Source organism: Aulonocara stuartgranti (genome assembly GCF_965226115.1).
Source record: "Aulonocara stuartgranti genome assembly, chromosome: 12".
Lineage (NCBI taxonomy): Eukaryota > Metazoa > Chordata > Actinopteri > Cichliformes > Cichlidae > Aulonocara > Aulonocara stuartgranti.
In genome coordinates this window covers 19107534-19127205 of record NC_138948.1, presented here as the reverse complement: position 1 = coordinate 19127205, position 19672 = coordinate 19107534, and the positions used below count along the sequence as shown (strand labels likewise).

Here is a 19672-nt window from a genome sequence, read left to right as displayed (position 1 = left end):
GGAGCAATATGGAGGTAAGGAGAATAGCTTTAGGAATTTCACACGGGAGCAAGGGGGAGCTAGGATCTGAGGGGAAATCATCAGGGGCAAGAGTCGTCTGGAGCAAGTTTCCCAGCAGCCTTATTGCACTTAGATGATCTTTCCTCCAACAAGGGACAACGGATTCAAGATCATCTACTAGATGTGGTGCAATAACACCTTGGGCAAACCTATCCCAGACTGTTTAAACAGATAAAAACAGACAAAACACAGGAACAGCACATGACAAACATAGTGACACATAAAATACGCACAGACACAATACACAACACTGACACATCAAAGGCACGGGCAAAGGCAGGCAACCAGGCAAGACCACAACACTGACAGCACTTAACAGGAACATCACAGGACAGACATTCAGACTTTCTTCTAATACACAGATCGAAGCCATGCAAGGACGGAAAAGCATGCACACAAACTCACAGGACAAAGAGATCAACTCCAAAGCACATCCCCGCACTCTCGCTCTCACACACACCCACACGAACTTTAAACTAACCCTAAACACGAACACAGAATGACACAAGCATATTTTAGAAATCAGAAGAACCCACAGGAAAAATACTTGGACTGTTGTCTGTTATCTCTACTGTGAACTGTTGTGCAAAGTACTTTTTTTTCCATAGCAGGAAGCGCATACCTATTTGTAACTCGTATGAAGCATTTTAAAAGTACATCAAAGCTATATTTTCCCCGTGGACTCTTGTCTTGTAATATGCTGCTTGAGAACATTAATTTCAGAGAAATCACAGAGACGATATCCAGATTAATATCCACACAAATACACACTAAGGTTATATGTATTACGTTTAACTGAAAAGAAGGAACGCAAAAACAATAACAAACCAAATCAAATAAATTAGGAACAGCACGTTAGTACGATACGTCAAGCAAAGACAGGAACAAAGAAAAAGCTCCAGCCTGATCCCACGACACCTGACCGAATCAGCTCACATCACAACGGCAACACTAGAAAGTCAAAGGAATCAGAACTACAGTACCATAAAGCAACACATCACAAAAAGAAACAAGAGAGATAAAGATAAAAAACAACAACAACAGCAGAGCAACAACAGTGACACAAACTTTAAGTGACAGATACAACATTTGTCATAAATACATAATATATACATATAGATATAAAGAAAGAGGAAAAGCCAGATATACGTGTTGCAGATATTTACTTCATCATCATAGTGCCATACTCCTTGGCCATCCGGCATCTCAGAGCTCACACTACTGTCCTGATCGATTAGCCAGCGATGCACGGCGTGGGCCTAAAAGGACATACGACATAAAGACAGAGCCCGGTTAATCGCAGCAGTGAGAAGCAGAGATGGAGAGACAGAAAGGAAGAGGGAGGGTAGAGGAGGAGAAGCAGCACGGACAGAAAACAATGACAAGGAAATGATCAAAAGATTCAGGAGGAGGAACAGGTGAACATCAAATTGAGACACGGAGAGAAAACTAGGTGGAGCGAGAGGAGGACGAGGAAACCAACCCCACCCTGCCCCAACCTATCCCATCCCACCTTGCTTGTCAAACCCCACCCCAACCCCAGGAAAGAACTCCCCTGTGGGAAACAGGCCAGGTTACAATGAGTGGTATGAGCGAGATGTAGCACGACACGAGGTGGGAGGTAGGCAACACCGCTATGATGGCGATGGAGGTGGGTCTGGTGTTGGTGGTTTTTGGCTCACAGATGGATCGAGTGCGTCACTGTGGGAGAGCTGCAACTTACACACCGGAGTGAGTCGGGATTCCTTCATATCACACTTGTGCGAGTGGCACCGGGACAAAACTGCAGTGTACTTACCCTGAATGTTCATATAGAAATGCGTAACCACACAGAGTATGTGCCGTACAACACAACACCACAGGAAAAGACACCGAGCAATCTTAAGCACAGAAAGAAAAATAACATAAAGACACCAATGACAGTGTGAGTGCCTCCACATTAACACAGATACATCAGTAAATCCACAAAGGTGTGAAACAGCAAGAGTGGCTCAGCCAAAAGTAATTTAGGAAAACAGCCAACAAAACTGCATGAACTCTTGACCAGATAACCAGATAACATTTGGGGTTTTTTTCCAGGACAACTGTCTGCTCCTCTCAGAGAATCAAAGTACAATAAAAGAGACAGTGTCCCAAACTTCTCCAGACAGACAGATAGCGAGACGTCTGCTCAGACTCCTTCAGCTAACATTTAAATCAAGCACATACTGCAGCCGGTCTAGTCCCGGTCACCCTGAAACACACATACAGGATCTCATACGCATGCACCAAACCCCATCTGTTACCCTCGACTGTTGTCGTGTCAGCACCAAAAACAACCGAACACAGCTCCTTTCGCGAGGCTTGCTGCCCCATGTGGCAGAAATACTTGTCAAAATATGCAATGGGGTGAAATCGCAGAATGCAGGGATTAATTACCCTGTCATAGCTGCTACTGCACATTTACTATTTACTTTACGCAAGCAACTTTACAGTTTTTAAGATGCAGTGATGCAGGCTGTCATACCAATGGGCATTTAGCACATAAACTGTCGGCTGTCGGCATAAACTGCCCGGCTACTTTAATACTGAACGCAGAGAGGGAGAGTGAGGGTGTTACATAACCACATACGAGGGTACACACATCACAAAACACACTCCCGGGCGGCTGTCTTGTTTAAGCCTTCAACAAACCCATTTGACTTCCAAGAGATCTGTAGCCTAACCACGTAGACTGGCTCCTGCAAATCTCGCCCCAGTGCAAACTTGACTTTAAATACAAAATCAAAACACAGTCCAAATGTATTTTATACTGTAACTTGGTGTTAACCATGATTATAATTTAAACCCATATTCTAGCATGCGAAAAAATCCCTTTAAAGGATAAAACCTGTTTGTTTTTCCTCATGCGTCATATTTGTAAGGAATATTTGACACGAGAAGCAAACAGACACAGAGGGGTCAGGACCTTCTCCATCAGGTTTTGTGACTGCAATGACAGATACTGTTAAACACATAGCAGGGAAGAGGAGGGCACCACACAGGAATAGACAGAGCCAGCTCAAGGGTATAGTGAATCAAACGGTGACAGCAGAGGCCAAAGCCTCTGTTAGGACACCTGAAAATAGACAAAAACTAGCAGAAAAAGGCAGCCAGAAGGCACTGTAATTTTCGCTTTGCAGGAGCCAGCTATAAAATATAACTGCCGTATCGGGGCTTGGTCTCAGGCCGTACATGGGAAAGCAGGTGTGGAGGAGATTGCTTGCATATGTGTTAATGTCTGTGTGAGTGTGCATGTGTGGATTTGATGCACAGGGGCGTCAAGAGTTTGTGGTGAGTTACTGAGCGTGTCAGCTTAGAAGAATAATTGGATTAAGTAGCAGACGGCTAGTGATGACAGCGAGAGGGGAGTTGAAGGAGTTGAGGGGGAAGAAGAGGAGGAGTAGGGTAGACAGACTGAGGCAGAGGGGGGAGAGAGGTACTGATAAGTAAGTATAACAGGCCACTTGCTGTGGAGCCTCTGGGAGCCACGGGACAGTGAACAGACACGCAGAGGGAGCTCAAACCGTTACGCTGAAGATTAGAGCAATAAAGGAACAACACTCATAGTCTCTGAACAACTAACTAGCAGCCTCTCGGGATTTAGCATGCTTTACATCAAACTCCAAGACCAAAAGAAGACAACCGATTTGAGTCATGAAAGAGAAAGTAGATATTTATTTGCTTTCTATATGATAAAGAGTACCGGAGCAGAGTCGTTCTGGAGACTGTTACCCTTCCACATTTGCAGATTGTCCTCCACAGTGTCAGCTGGCGAGGCAGCACTGATCATACAATTTATGACCACAGCCAAAGGAAAAGGACTGTGAGTCCAAGAAAGCGTTGTATTAAAGAGAAGATAAGTATGGAAACCGTGAATCTACTCGTTAAATCCACAGACACCGCAAACATAATTCAAAATTCCCTTTATGATTGTTTTGTTTGTTACCAAAGGTGATTTGTAACTGTAGGTTACTGAGGTACAACGTCTTACAGTCAGATGACAAAATGACACCATTAAATGAACAAGACAAAGATATAGACTACATCTGCTAAACGATGGCTAGTCAGCTGTTCATGGACTTACATGATGCAGATGATTACAATCAATCACAGATTGGTCCACTGCACTTCCAGTTACTTTCCCACACAGGCTCTTACAGAGTCACCATCTCGTAAACTGGAAGAGGTTTTAAATATACAACAATTCATAAAAAAATGTCAACTGTTTATGCAGTCGAATGACTGCTTAAGTGAACTGCACTGTCACTGTTTTTTGCTTCACCAACCAGTTAAGGCATCAGTCACGCAAGCCTACTGGTGACCGATCAGAGACACCATGGTAACCACCGGTTGCTAGGGGAAAGTTAATATCCGCTGACCAGTTGTTAGGTGAAACCAGTGGAAAAGTGGTATGTGGCGCTGCACCTAAAACCTCCTTGTGATTGCTTTGGCTGTTTGCTTTCATTGGCTGTAGTTTCTATGAAAGACGCCAACTTGTCTGCAAACATTTGCATACCACTTGCTAACTGGTAGTGAAAACTGTGAAGAGCACAGCACAGATTGGAAACTGAGACAGCTTACCTTCACGGTAAAAGCTGTGTGTTCTGAAACATTTTAAGAACAACTATCACTCTGAAGGTAAACGTTCTCCATCTCAGGTTTTCCCTAGCGACAGGAGGTTGAGATTTAAACCTTTGAATCAAATGAAATCACTTAAATTTTCTCACAATCTGCAGATAAATTCTTGAGTTTAGCCCAAAAACCTGAATTGTGAAGTCACAGTGATAATAAAGCATGAATTCTTCTTGCACTTTTTAGTACAAGACGATACAAAAACGTGCTGTTTATTGCCCATGTTCAATTTTTTTTCACTCACATCTTGGTAACTGTGACTTCACAATGAGTCTTAATGATGAAAGTCTCAAAATAAAGAAAACCGAAGAAACATTTAACTCAAAGTTCAAAGATGAACTTTTCTTTAACTTCATGATCTCAATGGCTTGTGTACTAAAGCTTGGAAACAAAAACAGAAGCAAATTAATCATTATACTCGTAAAGAAAAAAAACAGGTTGCTTGTACTATAACGGCATTTTCTCAGATTCCCCGATTTAAAAAAAATAATGAAATCAAAATCAAGTCAAGGTCAAACATAAGCAGCCAGTCTCATTATTAGCACATTTGAAATGCTATATAACTGACTGAGCTTGTGTTCACTCAGCAGAGAAGTGGTGTGCACAAAGCTTTGCTCCAATTTAATAAGCATGCTACACATAAAGAGCTGCTCTCTGGTGCTCAGTGAATCTGCACAGCTTCAGTATCTCTTTATGGAAAATAGTCCATATGAGAAAATTACCGGCTCATTAGGAAGCAAGTACCTTTCTCAAAAGAGCTACTCATTGTTCCCGTTTGTTTTGGTCCTGAAGTGCAGCGGCTTCTCTCTTGATCGTCCACCTTCCTGCCCATTATCCCCGAGTACAGAATAAATGTCAAGTAATCAAGCTCTTAATGTCACAGGTCAAAGTAGGCCAAGAGTTCCTTGTGAAAGGCTGACACAGTATCTAAACTAAATGGATCTCTACTAAATAATTCAAACAATCAAGCAAAGTTATAACAAGAGCACATTTTCATTGAGGTGGCGGATGGCAGAGCGCTACTAGGAATACCGTAAGACACCTGATTTATCTGGTCTCCGATTCTGGTTTCAACACGATCTAAACGACCACAGCAGGAAAGCATGGGGGACATGAGATGTGATAAACAACACAGGTGATTAAAGAGGAGAAATTGGTGTGTGGAGCTCAACGGAGAGTAGAGAAGTGGGAACAAACAAACAGGAAACCTTAGAAAATGCACTGAAAAGGTTAAGCAGATTTAGAATCACTTTTTTTCTGCAGCTATTTCCAGTAAGGCTGGCTGATAAAATACAAAAATTTTACATACAGTGGCCACATGAATCAATGCAAATATGCTCCTTTAAAATCAATCAGCCATATCACCAATTTGTCTGTGTTCCTATTAAAGAGGGAAAGGCATGCTTAACAATGTCATAAAATGATCCAATTATTATTTTACTTATGGTCTCAGAGCTCACACTCGCAAATCCCTTGTTATCTAGAACCAGCTGCTCTTGAATATTCCCAGATCCAGGTTTCATGTATAATTAATGTTGTTAGTGGCTGTAATACATATAGTATATTTTATATCGCATGGACACCAGTTTGGTCACCTGAAGCTGTTTAAAATGTGCTATACAAATAAACTTTAACTTGACTACATATATATGTTGCGCTGTCCTTACAAAACAACTTAATCCTCAAGTGATGCAATGCTGTCATTACAGATTTTTTTTGCTGCTCTATATAAAAAAGGACAATCTTATAATCCCCTCCAAACAAATAAATAAAACATTGCTGCTTGAAAGAGCCGGGCAAGAGGTTTTACATGTTAGCAAGCATAAATGAGTGCAGATATAGAAGAGGAGTCTTCCAGAGTAAGAGAGTAAAAAGTCCATCGAGAAAGAGCGAGAGAGGAGGAACAGGAGAGTGCTGCAGATCTCAGCCTGATTAATAATGCATCGCAGGGAACTGCCAGCTCTGTGCCCAGCAGCAACTAGCCTGAGCTCCATCAGCAGAAGAGAGGCACTTTCTGGAGGGACACAGGTGGAACTGCCAGGTGGGATGAAAGGAAAGGTTGGTGCAGTCCCCTCCACCTCTCACCTCTATCCTCACTTTCTATCTAGCGCTCCATCTGGGTTCATATTCTGTCTGTGTTTGGTGCGCACTGGTGTGTGAGCATGATCAAAGTCACTCTCTAAATCCTTTAGCCCCCATTTCAACTTTTAACTCACACATTCAGATTTCACAAAGATGAAAAAAGCGCAAATACTGGAGAGTAAGACAGACACAAACACAGCTCAGGAATCAGTAATGCTGTTGGATTTTTAAAAAAGCAGAGGTTTATGATTGTGACTGATTATTGACCTCATAAGGTGAAATTATATCAGTGTTGTGTGCAACCCAAGTGTTAAAAAAAGGCTTTATTGCATGTTTAAGCAAAGGTCCCCAGCTACCCATGTGCTGTAGCTGTGTTTTCCTGGTTTGACCTAGCCTTCACTGTCACATTTAATTGCACTGGATTGCATTACACACTAAGAAGGTCTCCCTTTCTGTCCACACCTTCTCAAATCCTCCTCTCCTCCCGTCTGCTTCTGTCCCTATGGAGGTCAGAGGTCATCAAAGCAAAAAGATTACAAAAGATTAAGAAAGAAAGATCACAGCACACAGACTCCAGACTGCTTTGATGTCCTCTGCAGAAGAAACAAAGTGCACCATCTTCTGATCTTCTGTTTTATTTCCTAATTTTCTTTTTTCTCTGGGGATTGTTGAGGCGGTTAGTAGAAGCTTCTGTTGTAACAAGAAACAACCTTTTGAGCACTCGTACGTGTGACAGCGCCATTTCTAATGTAAATAATTATAATGGTGCAGCAGTGGTAATGAATACTGTAATATTTTAAGTTCTGTTAAAGTAAGAAGGTATAAAAACAAAGAAGACACAAAATTGAATAATGGGAGGGTAAGGGAAGCTATTTTAAATGAGATTATGGGTTTTATCAATGACATGACATACCCCTCCCCTTCCTCTTCTCACTGAAAGCCGTTGCTCGTCCATCACATATTCTTTATATCCAACATTTCATTACCATAATAGAAAACATGCATGGAAAAAAAAGATAAATTCAAAGAGACAGCGCAGCCAAAATCCTGGATTTGAGGGGCTTATTTTCATCTTTCTTTCTTGTCTTCTATTCTTTTATGTTGCTCTTTTCTTTTCGCTCACAGAAATGGAAAGAGACATGCCTTTTCTTCCAGCCTGTGCCTCATTATGATGCTTTTCAGGTCTGCTCTTTTGTATGGGGCCAGCCCAGAGCCATGCACATGCATAGCGGAGCAGCCGGTGGATTACCCAGGCTCACGTCAACACTTCAACAGAACCACCTACCACTCCAGCGAACGCCGCTGCCAAGTGTACCATGAATGTTATATGCTTTAATAAGTGTAGCCAAAAAGCGATGCCAAGACTAAACCAACGGGAGCTGCAGCTGTACCACAGACATCAGCATGGACAATAGATCTAGGTCTTTAAACCAGGGCACAGCCGTCACAATGCCGGACAGAATGCATCACAGTTCAGCGATGGTCTAGTCACATGGAGCATCTAACAGTCTCTAACTGAATGCCAATAAGATTGGATTTTTTTTTCGTTACTGAAAAGCCTGAGGTCATTGTCTGCTTTGAAGCTTTCAGCTTATAATCAAACATTATTCATCAAACGTGGTCAAATGATGCATTTTAATAGAAAAGTCTGGAGGCAACGCAAAGCAAAAGAAATGATAGACGATAAAAAAGAAATATGATAAATACAGGTGGTCGGTGTAAAGTTAAAAATTGCTGTAAAAAGCAAAGAAAAAGACAAAAAAAATCCTGCTACGTTTTTCAGCACTGAGACGCATAACTCTGGATTTATCTGTGTCAGCAATTTTTCACGTGGTTACAAGAGCAGCTACTCACATTATGAGGTGCTTTCAGGCAAAGATATCCCCGCATAAAGCTGTATATCCCTGTGCAAAGGAGAAGCTGTAAAACCAGTGGCATGCTAACAAAGAGAAAATATTACCAACTAGCTGGTGAATGCAGAGATTCATTTAGCGGCAAAAGAGCTCTATAATATGCTTGAAGCAAAACAGAGGAAAAACTAACTTAATGAAAGTTTAATATGCAAAAATGACACATTTTGCTCTCACACGCTGGTACAGGAAGAAATACTAGGCTGCATTTTCTAAGAGTATGTGTGCATGTTCTTATTCATGTGTGCATATATTTTACGTGTGTACACCTGTGCTCAGCAGTTATCCAAACAGAGCAGGAGGATTTGGCGCTCATTTGTCACACCTGCACTATCACCTTCTGTGGCTTCCTCCTGGGACAGAGAGACGGATGCTCTCTCTATCGCTGCTACATGTAACGCTTGTTAAACCCCTTAGCTGTAGCAAGTCGCCCTTTCTCCATCTCACGACTGTATTTTTTTGTTTCAGCACGCACGCATAGACTACACAGACAAAGTAAATCCATGCATGTAAACACACATATGGTCACTGCACAAATAGAATATTTAATATGTTTTGAACCCACAGTTTTGAGGAACTTTTTTAAGTGTTCCAAACATTCAGACTCATCATTATTAAAGAGAACTGCACCTGTTTTGCTCTGCACATCTAAGCCTGACTCCAGGAAATCATCATTTGAGGTAAATGACCAGATATCACACATCTCCCTCAGGAGCCACAAAGGTTTCATGCAGACATGCTGTAGCTCTGTCTTTTACCAAACACAACTTAAATGCACCTAAAGTAAATCCTGGCATCTGGAATTTTCAACACTCCTGAGACTGTTCATATAATACGAGTGCAGGCAAAAAGCTGACATAGATGGCCGCCGCAGTGCTCTTAAGATGAAACTTTATTGTGAGCATCCTTGATTAGATTCACACTGGGGAAATTGAATCTGAAGGGTAATATTCTCAGGAGGGAAAACGGACAAAAACTGCAGCCAGTGAGCTATGAGGGTGAGAGACAAAGCATTAAGTCTGTCAAACCCCACAGAAAAACTGATTTGTCTTCCAAACTTTCTAAGAAAGAAAAGCATACAAACCGAGCTCTCACATCAGAAACTGTGACAGGGAAAGAAAATTACATTCAGAAAGCTTTAATGTGACACCTACAAGTTTGACGGAAAGCTTTCGCCATTTGCATTGTTGTGTTTGTCTGTATGGTTCATTCATAAGATAAAAAATATAGCAGTGAATTATCACAAATACTCTTCCTGACAGCTTTATCATCAACTGTGTACTTTTACTCACTGATTGGATTCCCACAAAGCTGGTAACTAGCTTTCTTGTTAACAATTTAATATAGATTTAAAAAGACATATAATTACCTGTTCAAGATGAAAATCAAAGTCAAAAATAAGCATCAGAATGGGGAAGAAAAGTGATTGAAGTGACTCTGAATGTGGCGATGGTTGTTGGTGACAGATAAGCTGGTCTGAGTATTTCACAAGCTACTGATTTACTGGGATTTTTCAGATTTTTATACTCAGCCTACCTGAGTATAACTGCTGCCCGTGTCCATTAGGGCTGTACCATATCATATCGTGCACAATAATATTGATATAAAAGGTACTTGAAAGGCGTACCTAATAAAGTGTCTATTGAGTGTAGAAACACTATTTTGAAAAGGAAAGGAGAGAAATATTCTGTAGACGTACTGAGGTGAGACAAAAGTTGTCCCTCCTGCTGTTACCAGTCTGACTTTAGAGAGACTCCTCCATGTGCCAACTCCTGCTTTATGTCTGTGAGGCTGCAGTACTGCTGCCACTGGTAAAGGTTTCTGTGCTTCTCTGCATGTGTGAGAGCAAGGATATGAACACACAGGGAGTCATGATGAAAACGCACAATGTTACATTAGAAATATCATCAAGCTGTAAAAGAGTCTGAGAGGAGGACACAACAAAATCACCCAAAAAATGGCCCACATTTCTGCAGCTCAGGGCGATGCCACAGCTGTGACAGCCACAGAAAGCTAGTGCGTTTATTACTTCTAGTAGACCTCTGCCCATGTGAAAGAGTCTAAGTGCACAATATTAGGCGATATATGATGGGTTTGAAATGATGGGCAATAAAGATTTTTGGGGATTCGCATACAGCCAAATTCTTTAGAGGAAATCGAGACAGATTAATAGAAGATAACAACAAAGGTATGCAAAAGAGCAGCTCGTAACTGAATCGGCAGGAGGTATGTGTTTGAAAGACGTCATTGGATTGCTTTACTGATCAGCTGGTGAAGATGAAAAACAGATCAAAGGGTGGCAATCTGTTTTTGAAACTAATTTGAATAAATCATGACTATTTTGTTTGTTTTCTGTGGCAAAGAGAATAAAAAGAGTTTTACATTCAAAACATGTAAAACTGAACATAGCAAGTAACACAACAAACAGTCGGTACTTTGGGGAGTGACTGGTTCATTTTAGTGGTAGTTTCAGCATCACAAATATCAAGTCAACTGTCATTTAAGTAATTTAAGCAGTTGTACAAGTCCATGTACCGCAAGTCTGTATTTTTTTTTTAAATAAAATGTACTCTGACTCACTGTATAAGGACCACAATTGTACTGCATGTACACCTCTCTTTGATTTCTCGCCTTTTACGGTGCATCACTCTTACACTCTTTCTGCAGTCTTTTTTCACATATCTATCTGCAGTATTGACACACACACACACACCGATGAGCTGTTGCAAAGCCGTTCATGAAGAGGGCACGTTGAGCTCCTCACTGCAGTTCTTCCCTGACTCTGTAGTCAGCACAAACGGCACGTGGCTTAAATCCACACCCATGTGAGAAACACAGGCACACTCTCATACCTTCACATTCAACTTAACAGTGCTGCAGCCACGCACGAGCCTGCACAGATTACCTGCGTGTAAATCAGCGTCCTCGTAAAGAAACGTCTAATTGCTCACATGCAGTCACACACAGCGAGCAAGCTGAATGCATCTAAAAATAGCAACCCACTGGCACCCCCACCATCATCACTATTCTATTCATCATCCCTTATCAGCAGTGTGGGGCTCAGTTGTTGGACAGTCAAACCGCTTTCATGGAGCTTTCCTAGTCTCTCCATTGGCACAGACAGTGATATCACCATACCCTCTTTTCAATTCTTGTCCTCCATCTCTTCTCTCTGATATTTCCGTCTTGTATCCCTAAGCCCCTTCCCTTTTCTTTCCCCTCATCCTCTCTTTTTCTCTCTCTGGATTCTTAGTGGGAATGACATTCACTAAAGTGCAGAAAGAAAGATGAGGGAGAACAGGAGGTGACATCCCAGAGGACAACTTTTACCTTGGATGAGTAGACCTATAGAGACAGAAGATGTCATAACTACTACTAACATAACAGATAAAAGCAGATGCATCAAAGAGATGAATAAGGGAGTCCTTTTTTTTGGAGAACCAACCCTGAGAAGAACAGCTGGTTTCTGTAATGGAGTAATCTGCTTATATCAAGTGATTAATCTTTACAGTAAGTCTGAATTATCAGGAAACGCTAAAAAAAAAAAAAAAAAAAAAGGACTGAGATGACATTTTGGTATTGTTTGATGAACAGCTACAACTGAAAAGTGTTAGGTATACTGACACAACATGTATCAAATGCTCAGTATTGAGAAGCATTTTTCATCCACTTTCCCAGTTCCAGGTTGCGGGCAGGGGGACTGGAGGCTGTCCCATCTGTCACAGGGCGAAAGGCAGGGTACACCCCCTAAAGGTCAGCAGTAACACTGAGTTACTTCTGACAATTTACCTTCAGAGTGCCTTTAATAAATTATTATACTCAATACCCAAGAACATCATCTCCTGGTCAAAATGGTCGTGCTATGATTCCCAAAACTGAACCATAGACGGACGAATGATGATGTTGTTTCATCTGAGAATAAACATGTAGTAAAAATGACTCTTACAAAGTGAGAAACATGGTTCAGATTAATGCAAAGAAAAGGTTATATGCATTTGTGTTTGTTCTTTTTCATTTGTTGTACAGTGACGTTAACACACTGCCACTTTCTGGCTGTAATATCAGCATCATAAACTCAGGGATGCTATCTAAGGTCGGGCGATTGGACGAATATATTGACTATTGATGATAGGCTTTCACTGATCATTTTCACAAGGGCAATTTATTTAATTATGTATTTATAATACATGCATTTCTATTACATGTCCAAAGACATGCAGTTAGTGGGGATAGGCTAATTGATCAATCTAAATTGTATAGGTGTGAATGCGGGAGTGTGAGCACGAATGGTTGTCGGTCACTGTGTGTTGGCCCTGCGACAGACTGACAACCTGCCCAGGGTGTACCCCGCCTCTCGCCCAATGACAGCTGTCATAGGCTCCAGCATCCCCTGCAAACCTGAAAAGGATAAGTGGAAGCGAATGTATGGATGTATTTATTTGCCCATGAGTACGTTTGCTAAAAATGTTGGGTGAAGCTCAGAGAAGCAGCCAACGGAAAAAATAATAGCGCTCTTCCAGCTGTGAGCAAATGCACCCTCCCCAGATGGCGCCCAAATGTAGCGATTCATTTGCTCAAACTCATGACAGACGGAAAGAAAGGTAGTCGCCCATGTTCAGAAAAAAAATGTATTTAAATTTTTAAAAAAAAACATAATGGTGGGGAGGGAATCAAAGAGAACTGTGCTTACAGGCCGATCCAGTGTTTGTCTGTCTTACACACTTGACCACACAACAAATACAAAATAAAACAAAAAGCAAGTTAAAAATCCAAATGTCTCTTCCAGCGAACATAAAAAAATCTCAGACGTAAAGTTAGGTCTTTTGTGCAATCTCAAATAAGTATATAAATAAGTAAATAAATAAATAAATGAATAAATGAATAATCCAAAAAGTAATTAATCCTGAAACAAACAAAGAAGATAAAATATTCCCTCCAAACAAAACGTATAGAGTCTAAATGCGCAAAGCAGTCCGTGCACAATTACATTGCTCCGCCCATCAAAAGTCACCTGCTCGAATGTATCGCCTATCGTTGGTTATTGGACTGAAGATTGACAATTTTTCCCTTTTTTTTCTTGCTAGAACATCTAACAAGCATGTCTGGGAAAACCTTCATTTTGGGATTTCTTTTGTCAGTTCACTACTCTGACAAGATACAAGTCCTCTGCAAAAGTGTTATCTAAAAAAAAAAAACCAAAACAAATCCAATTCCACACCCAGACTTCAAAGATTATTCATCGCACATTGTTCAGCTCCACAACATGTTTCACAAAATGCGGCGGGAAAAATGTTCTTCCTGGCTGACAAGCGCAAACAAAACAGAAATAACCGGAAAATGAAAAATACCTCATCGGAGTAACAGCGGGTTATAAAAAAATAGTCTTTGCTTTAAAGTTATGCAGAATCGAATAGTTATAAGACTAATATATCACTTGATTTGGTGGGTTGCCTACAAAATGCAAATATGATTTCAAAATACAATTTACTTGTTACACATGATTGATGCTTATAAAATAGAGCAATGATGATACCGCAGTTGCACCTGGAAGAAAAGAAACTGGAAAAAGGAAAAGAAAAGAAAAAAACAAGTCTGAGTCATTTTATAACAGCCAGAAATGATGCATGATGTTGGCTGCAGGTGTGAATCGGCTCCAAAAGTAGGTTAATAAACCTAATGGTGAAAAACGAGGTGACAATAAACTAATTGGCTGACAGAGCTCTTTTGAAGAAGTTTATACTTCCACTAAAATGAGGCGCATCCATTTTAAGCTGTCAGATTAGCAGTCTGAAGAGTCTGAAGTTCCAGCAAACTCTGCATCTTATGAGCCTTTTTTTTTCTCTGCAGTACCGTCTTCTCGGTTTTTGGACATCATCTACGTGCAGATCCTTTACATGGTGGCCTTGAGAAATGAAACAGGCCAATATGGACCTCAAAGTAAAAAATGACTTCAACAAACCCGTGACGATCCTTTTTGGGGGATCAAATAGTTCATCTAAATGAATATCACCGTTTCTACAGATCCCTTTGTGTCACACCGACAGTGAACTCACAAACCCCTGTCACTCAGTATCTAAATTAACTTCCCCCTCACACTATTTGAAGATGAAAACACACATACAATAAGCTCTCTCCACTAATGCACACCTGTGGCCTGAGAAGAAAAATACATTTCTGTTCTCACAAAACATGTTTTCCCCTTTTAAAGGAGACACATACCGACCACAAAGAAGTCCCTAACCCTCAGCAGGACCCACTGAAACAGGAAGAGAGCACTTGAGTTGGGATTTTTTGGGTAAGTGTGGCTTAAGGGGGTTGTCCACACTGAAGACGTATAAAGAGGCGCACATGGAAAGGCTGGGGTCAGTTCAAGGGCTAAAGAGAAAGAAAAGCAGCAGAGAGTAAAAAAAGATTTGAGCATCTTAGAAACTGGAGAGCTGCGAAGAAACAGGGGGAAAAGTACAAAGGAGAGGGGAGAGAGCAGTAGGTTTTTGGATGTGATGAGAGTGCACATTGTAAGTGAAGCTGTACACGATAAGAGGGGTCAAGAGGGAGAAAAACAGCGAAAAGGTGATATACTGTTGGCCCTACAGAGGCGGCGTGTTTTCACTGGGAAACACAATGTGTGGGAAAATACTCTGAAAAAAAATTATCATCAGTGAGAGGTGGGATACCAGGTACAAATATTTTGGATCAAAGTAAGTGAACTGGCAAATCAGCAATTAGTTCTGTAATTCAAAATGAGAAAGGAAACAGCGTGCTCTGAAAAAAGCTGCGAGCTTCTGTTGGAAATATCTAAGACATGGTACGACAGAGCAACATCACAGGAGTGTCCCGCTCAGTGAAGATAACACACAGCAGTGCTAACAGATTAAAATTCACAGGAAATATCGAGATTTAAAATATCAAACTGTTCTTTTATTGCAGAGCTTTTAAACTGGGTAGAATAACAAAAGCTCCCAACACTGTGCAACAACTTTGACTGCACTCTTCTTAGCAGGCTCAAACACAATACCTTTAAATAGTGATAACCTTAGACAGGATGAAAATGTAAATAAATAGAGCGTTCAGGTTGAAGTGTCACAGTTTGGTGTTTGTGTGAATTAGTAGAGGATAATGCTGGAAGCAGCAGGTTAACATAATCAAGACAATCACAAGGAGGGAAGCTCAAAGTAAGACACACGAAGCCACTAATTATGAAGTAAAACAGGAAATAACAAGAGAACCCAAATAAAAGCACTGAGGAGGCAATAATGATAATAACCTGAAGGCAAAAACCAAAATATAGTGTCATAAAAACAAGAGTAATAAAAATAACAATAATCAAATCAGTGAAGTAAAATAAAAACAAATCAACCTTAAATAGAATCAAAACTTAAAATACTAAGACATAGAAAAGAAAAACCCCTCGTACATTAACTAATTGAAAAATATGTGTTCTTGATCCAATTTATAAATTGAAACGTCATTGTGAACATATCCAGGATGGACTTCTTTACACTAAGAGAAATCAAACCAGAACTAGACTTCTGTAGTAGCTCGTCTGGTTTACAATCCATCAGACTTCACAGACCTGTCACTGACCTCGACCTGTGCGCAAGTTTCACTCAAATCTGACCAATACCCTGGAAGAAATGGTGATTTTTAGTCTTCATCACTCCTTCAGCCAAATGAGCTAAAAATGTAGAGACTTGAGATCACTTTGAGTTCTGTGTTGGCCATGAATTAATATGATTTTGATAACACTGATCTGTATACTGTATACATACAGATTATTTGAATAAGGTGTAAATAGGAGTAGCGTACTGTCAGCGCTCTGCTGGTCAAACTATGTAATGACGCCTCATAACGCACGATTTGAGAAAATGGGTACATTCACTCTGTGTTTTTGTTTTTTGCTCAGATAACTGATATTTCTTTGAATTATCAAATTATCATTGAACAAAAATTTATGAAACTTAAACCAGTTATAACAACAATAAACTGATTCATCACCAAAAACTAATACCAACTGTGATGAGTTGGTATTATTCCTTCTTACTTGCTTCAGTGCAGATAAATCTGTGGCAATCAAAACAAGCATCCTTTACTGAATTATATTAAACACTCGGCGGACACTTTATTCAAATGGCTGTTTGCACAAATACACAATCAGACAATCACATGGCAGCTACAGGCATACGTGGTCGACGACACCTGCTGAAGTTCAAACCAAGCACCAAACTAACAGGTGCAATTTCCGTCCATTAAGAACAAAGTGAAAGTGAAGCTAAAATTCACACAGGCTCACCAAAATTGGTCAACGATTTCAGTTTCGATTTACAGATGGCAGCACGAGAATTTGGAGTGATCGACATGAAAGCATGGGTCAGCAAGCGTCAGACAATTGATGGTGATGATGTAAAGCTTCTTAGTAGCAACTGAACATCATTTAAATGCCGCAGCAGGCGCATGCCAATATCAACAGATTAAATAAGGAGGTCTATATATCCGTCAGCATCTCTCCGGATCATAAATGCCTGTATGCATCTGCAGAGGCAAAGGACGAAACTTACCTCTCCTCCCATTAAATCATTCATGACCCCGCAGTGCTGTGGACCACACAGTGCCAGACCTGCCTCCACTAATCTGTCTCCACTTTGACAGTAAGCGCACACACCATTAGACTCACTGTTTTAAGCTCTGCAGTGAAATACGGCTTCTTGGACAGCAATTACAAATGCTCATCCAAGCAGGTAGACATTCAAAAAACTCTCAGGCCGTCAGTGCTTATTTGTGTCTTCCTGCTCCGGCTCCATACACCTGTATCCTCCGCTCACCTCCCTGGCAGTATCCCTCAACAAAATGTCTAAATCTGCTCCTTGCTCTGATAGTCTCTTTCACTGCCTGGCACTTCCCTCACTATCAATCAGTCACACATGTCCATATTCATGAGGTCTGCAGAACATCTAGAAGGGCACACTGGGTACCAATCCATGGATGTTCCCTTAAATACCGTCCTTCTATTTCTGTTAGGTTGTCCTAAGAGCAAATGAACCTTCAAAGCCCTGCTGTCCTTAACTATGTGCTCAAAGACATTTTTTAATTCTGTATTTAAAACAAGAAACAACCCAGAGGAGAACCTTTACTTACAAAAAGCCATCACCACTCTGTCCTAAATAATATACTGTGGTTATTTATAGGATGCACCCAAGTTGTATATGCAGAAAAGATTAAGCCATGGGTTGAGTTGCAGAGAAATAGCGATGATTTACTAACAGTGAGGCAACTTTTGCACCATATGACAAATAAGTCACATCATTTAGATCATATACTGTCAAAATAGCCACTGATTTAAAGTCATTTATACGTATTAGAATCAGTCATCATTCCATTTAAAAAGTTTTACAGAACAACTCACTAAATATTCCATTTTGCTGAGGTTTTGGGGAAATTATATGAATTTTTAACTTCTTTACTCTTCCATCTTCCTGTCTATCAAGCCCATGACTGAACGAGTGCAGAAATCTTTAATGAATAATTGATGACTCTGCGTAACAGTATTGCAGAACAGCGTTGAATTGCTGCACTGGATCAGAGGGAGAGGCGGGTGTGAACACAGCTTGTGTGTGTACTGCACGCTCTGCTGGTATCTGGGGCAATGTGTGACACCGTGTGTGTCGGATAAAGATGGAGTCCTCCAGGCATCCTACGCAACACAACACAACGCAATCGATTCCTTGTGAAGGAAGTGCGAGTCCTTCACACTTCCTGTCCTCTTGCCGCATTTCGAAGATGATCTCTGACCCGGCTGAGAGCGAGTGACTGCATCACGCTGTGCTGTCAGACTGCTTTAGATCCCGACCAAGTCATAGTGAAGCTGAATGTAAACGAGCTCTGACCTCGCTCTGACCAGCAGAGGGAGCTAAGACCAGCTCATCCCCGCTATTAATCCATCCTCAAGGAATGAAATACGTCAATCCTGATAATCCAAATCACACACGCGCATTAGATGCAGTTTCTTCAGGCAATCAAGGACAAACATCTGGATGGCTCGCCAGATTCATAGCGCCGCATCTCAGTTGTGACACCACATTCATTTCAGTACACATCTCCCTCCAACTTCTATTGTTCTCAGACTCATCCATGCAGCACCATCTGAAAATGCAACTAAGAATATTTCTCATTAATCTTACTACAGATGTCTAAATTGCTGTGCTGAGCCGCATCTTTGGTGGCAGCGCATATATTCATCCTTACTTGCAGCCATACAGTCGGTTATTGTTGCACCCACATCAGTTCTAGTGTATGTAGGTAAAGAAGCTGAATTTGGTTGACAGTTTTAATCTTCCAGTGGTTCAATACGCTTCAGTTTTACAATAAATAACTTTGCTGTGGACAATATATATTTTCATCAGGTTTACTAAAGTTTAGAAAAACAAAACTTAAAACAGATAAATATGACACCAGTGCTGTCAGCTCACAACAAACAAACAAACAAAAAATCCCAAACTGTGCCTAACATTACAGAGTTATTTGGGATTAAAACAGTTTAAGCCACACAGAAAGGATTTTCACTCAGCAGAACTGCTTGCTGCACACCGAGGAGATTTTCACACTCACGCATACACCTCTGCTAAGTAGTGAGGTATTCTGAGCACATTACACAACAGCAGGGCTGAAGTTCAAGGATGTTACAAGCGTGTAAAAAAAACTAGCATGCGAATCCCGAAAATAAGCACACAGAGGAAATACTGAATCTAGTTCATATTTGGACATTTGGTTCAAATAAGTGAAAGTACACACTTAAAGCTCAAGTTGAGAATTTAACTGGTTTAGCCCAGCTGCATGCTGTGAGGTTTACTATATCGTGCAGTCTGGCACATTAATATTCAGCTCGATGTGACGCATGAGAGAAAACAGGAATCCTGTTAAATATAAATAAGTTATCGAGATAGAAAAGGTTTGAAGAATACTGAGAAAAATGA

General features: G+C 40.7%; 1 protein-coding gene across 1 annotated transcript in view; it reads right to left on the bottom strand.

Moving 5' to 3' along the window:
• Window positions 1-19672, bottom strand: part of ank1a (ankyrin 1, erythrocytic a) — a 103642-nt gene that overhangs the window by 49202 nt on the left and 34768 nt on the right. The window contains exon 3 of the mRNA XM_082553263.1: window positions 1227-1319. Within this exon, the coding sequence (XP_082409389.1) occupies window positions 1227-1319 (93 nt within the window). The remainder of the gene's footprint in view (window positions 1-1226; window positions 1320-19672) is intronic.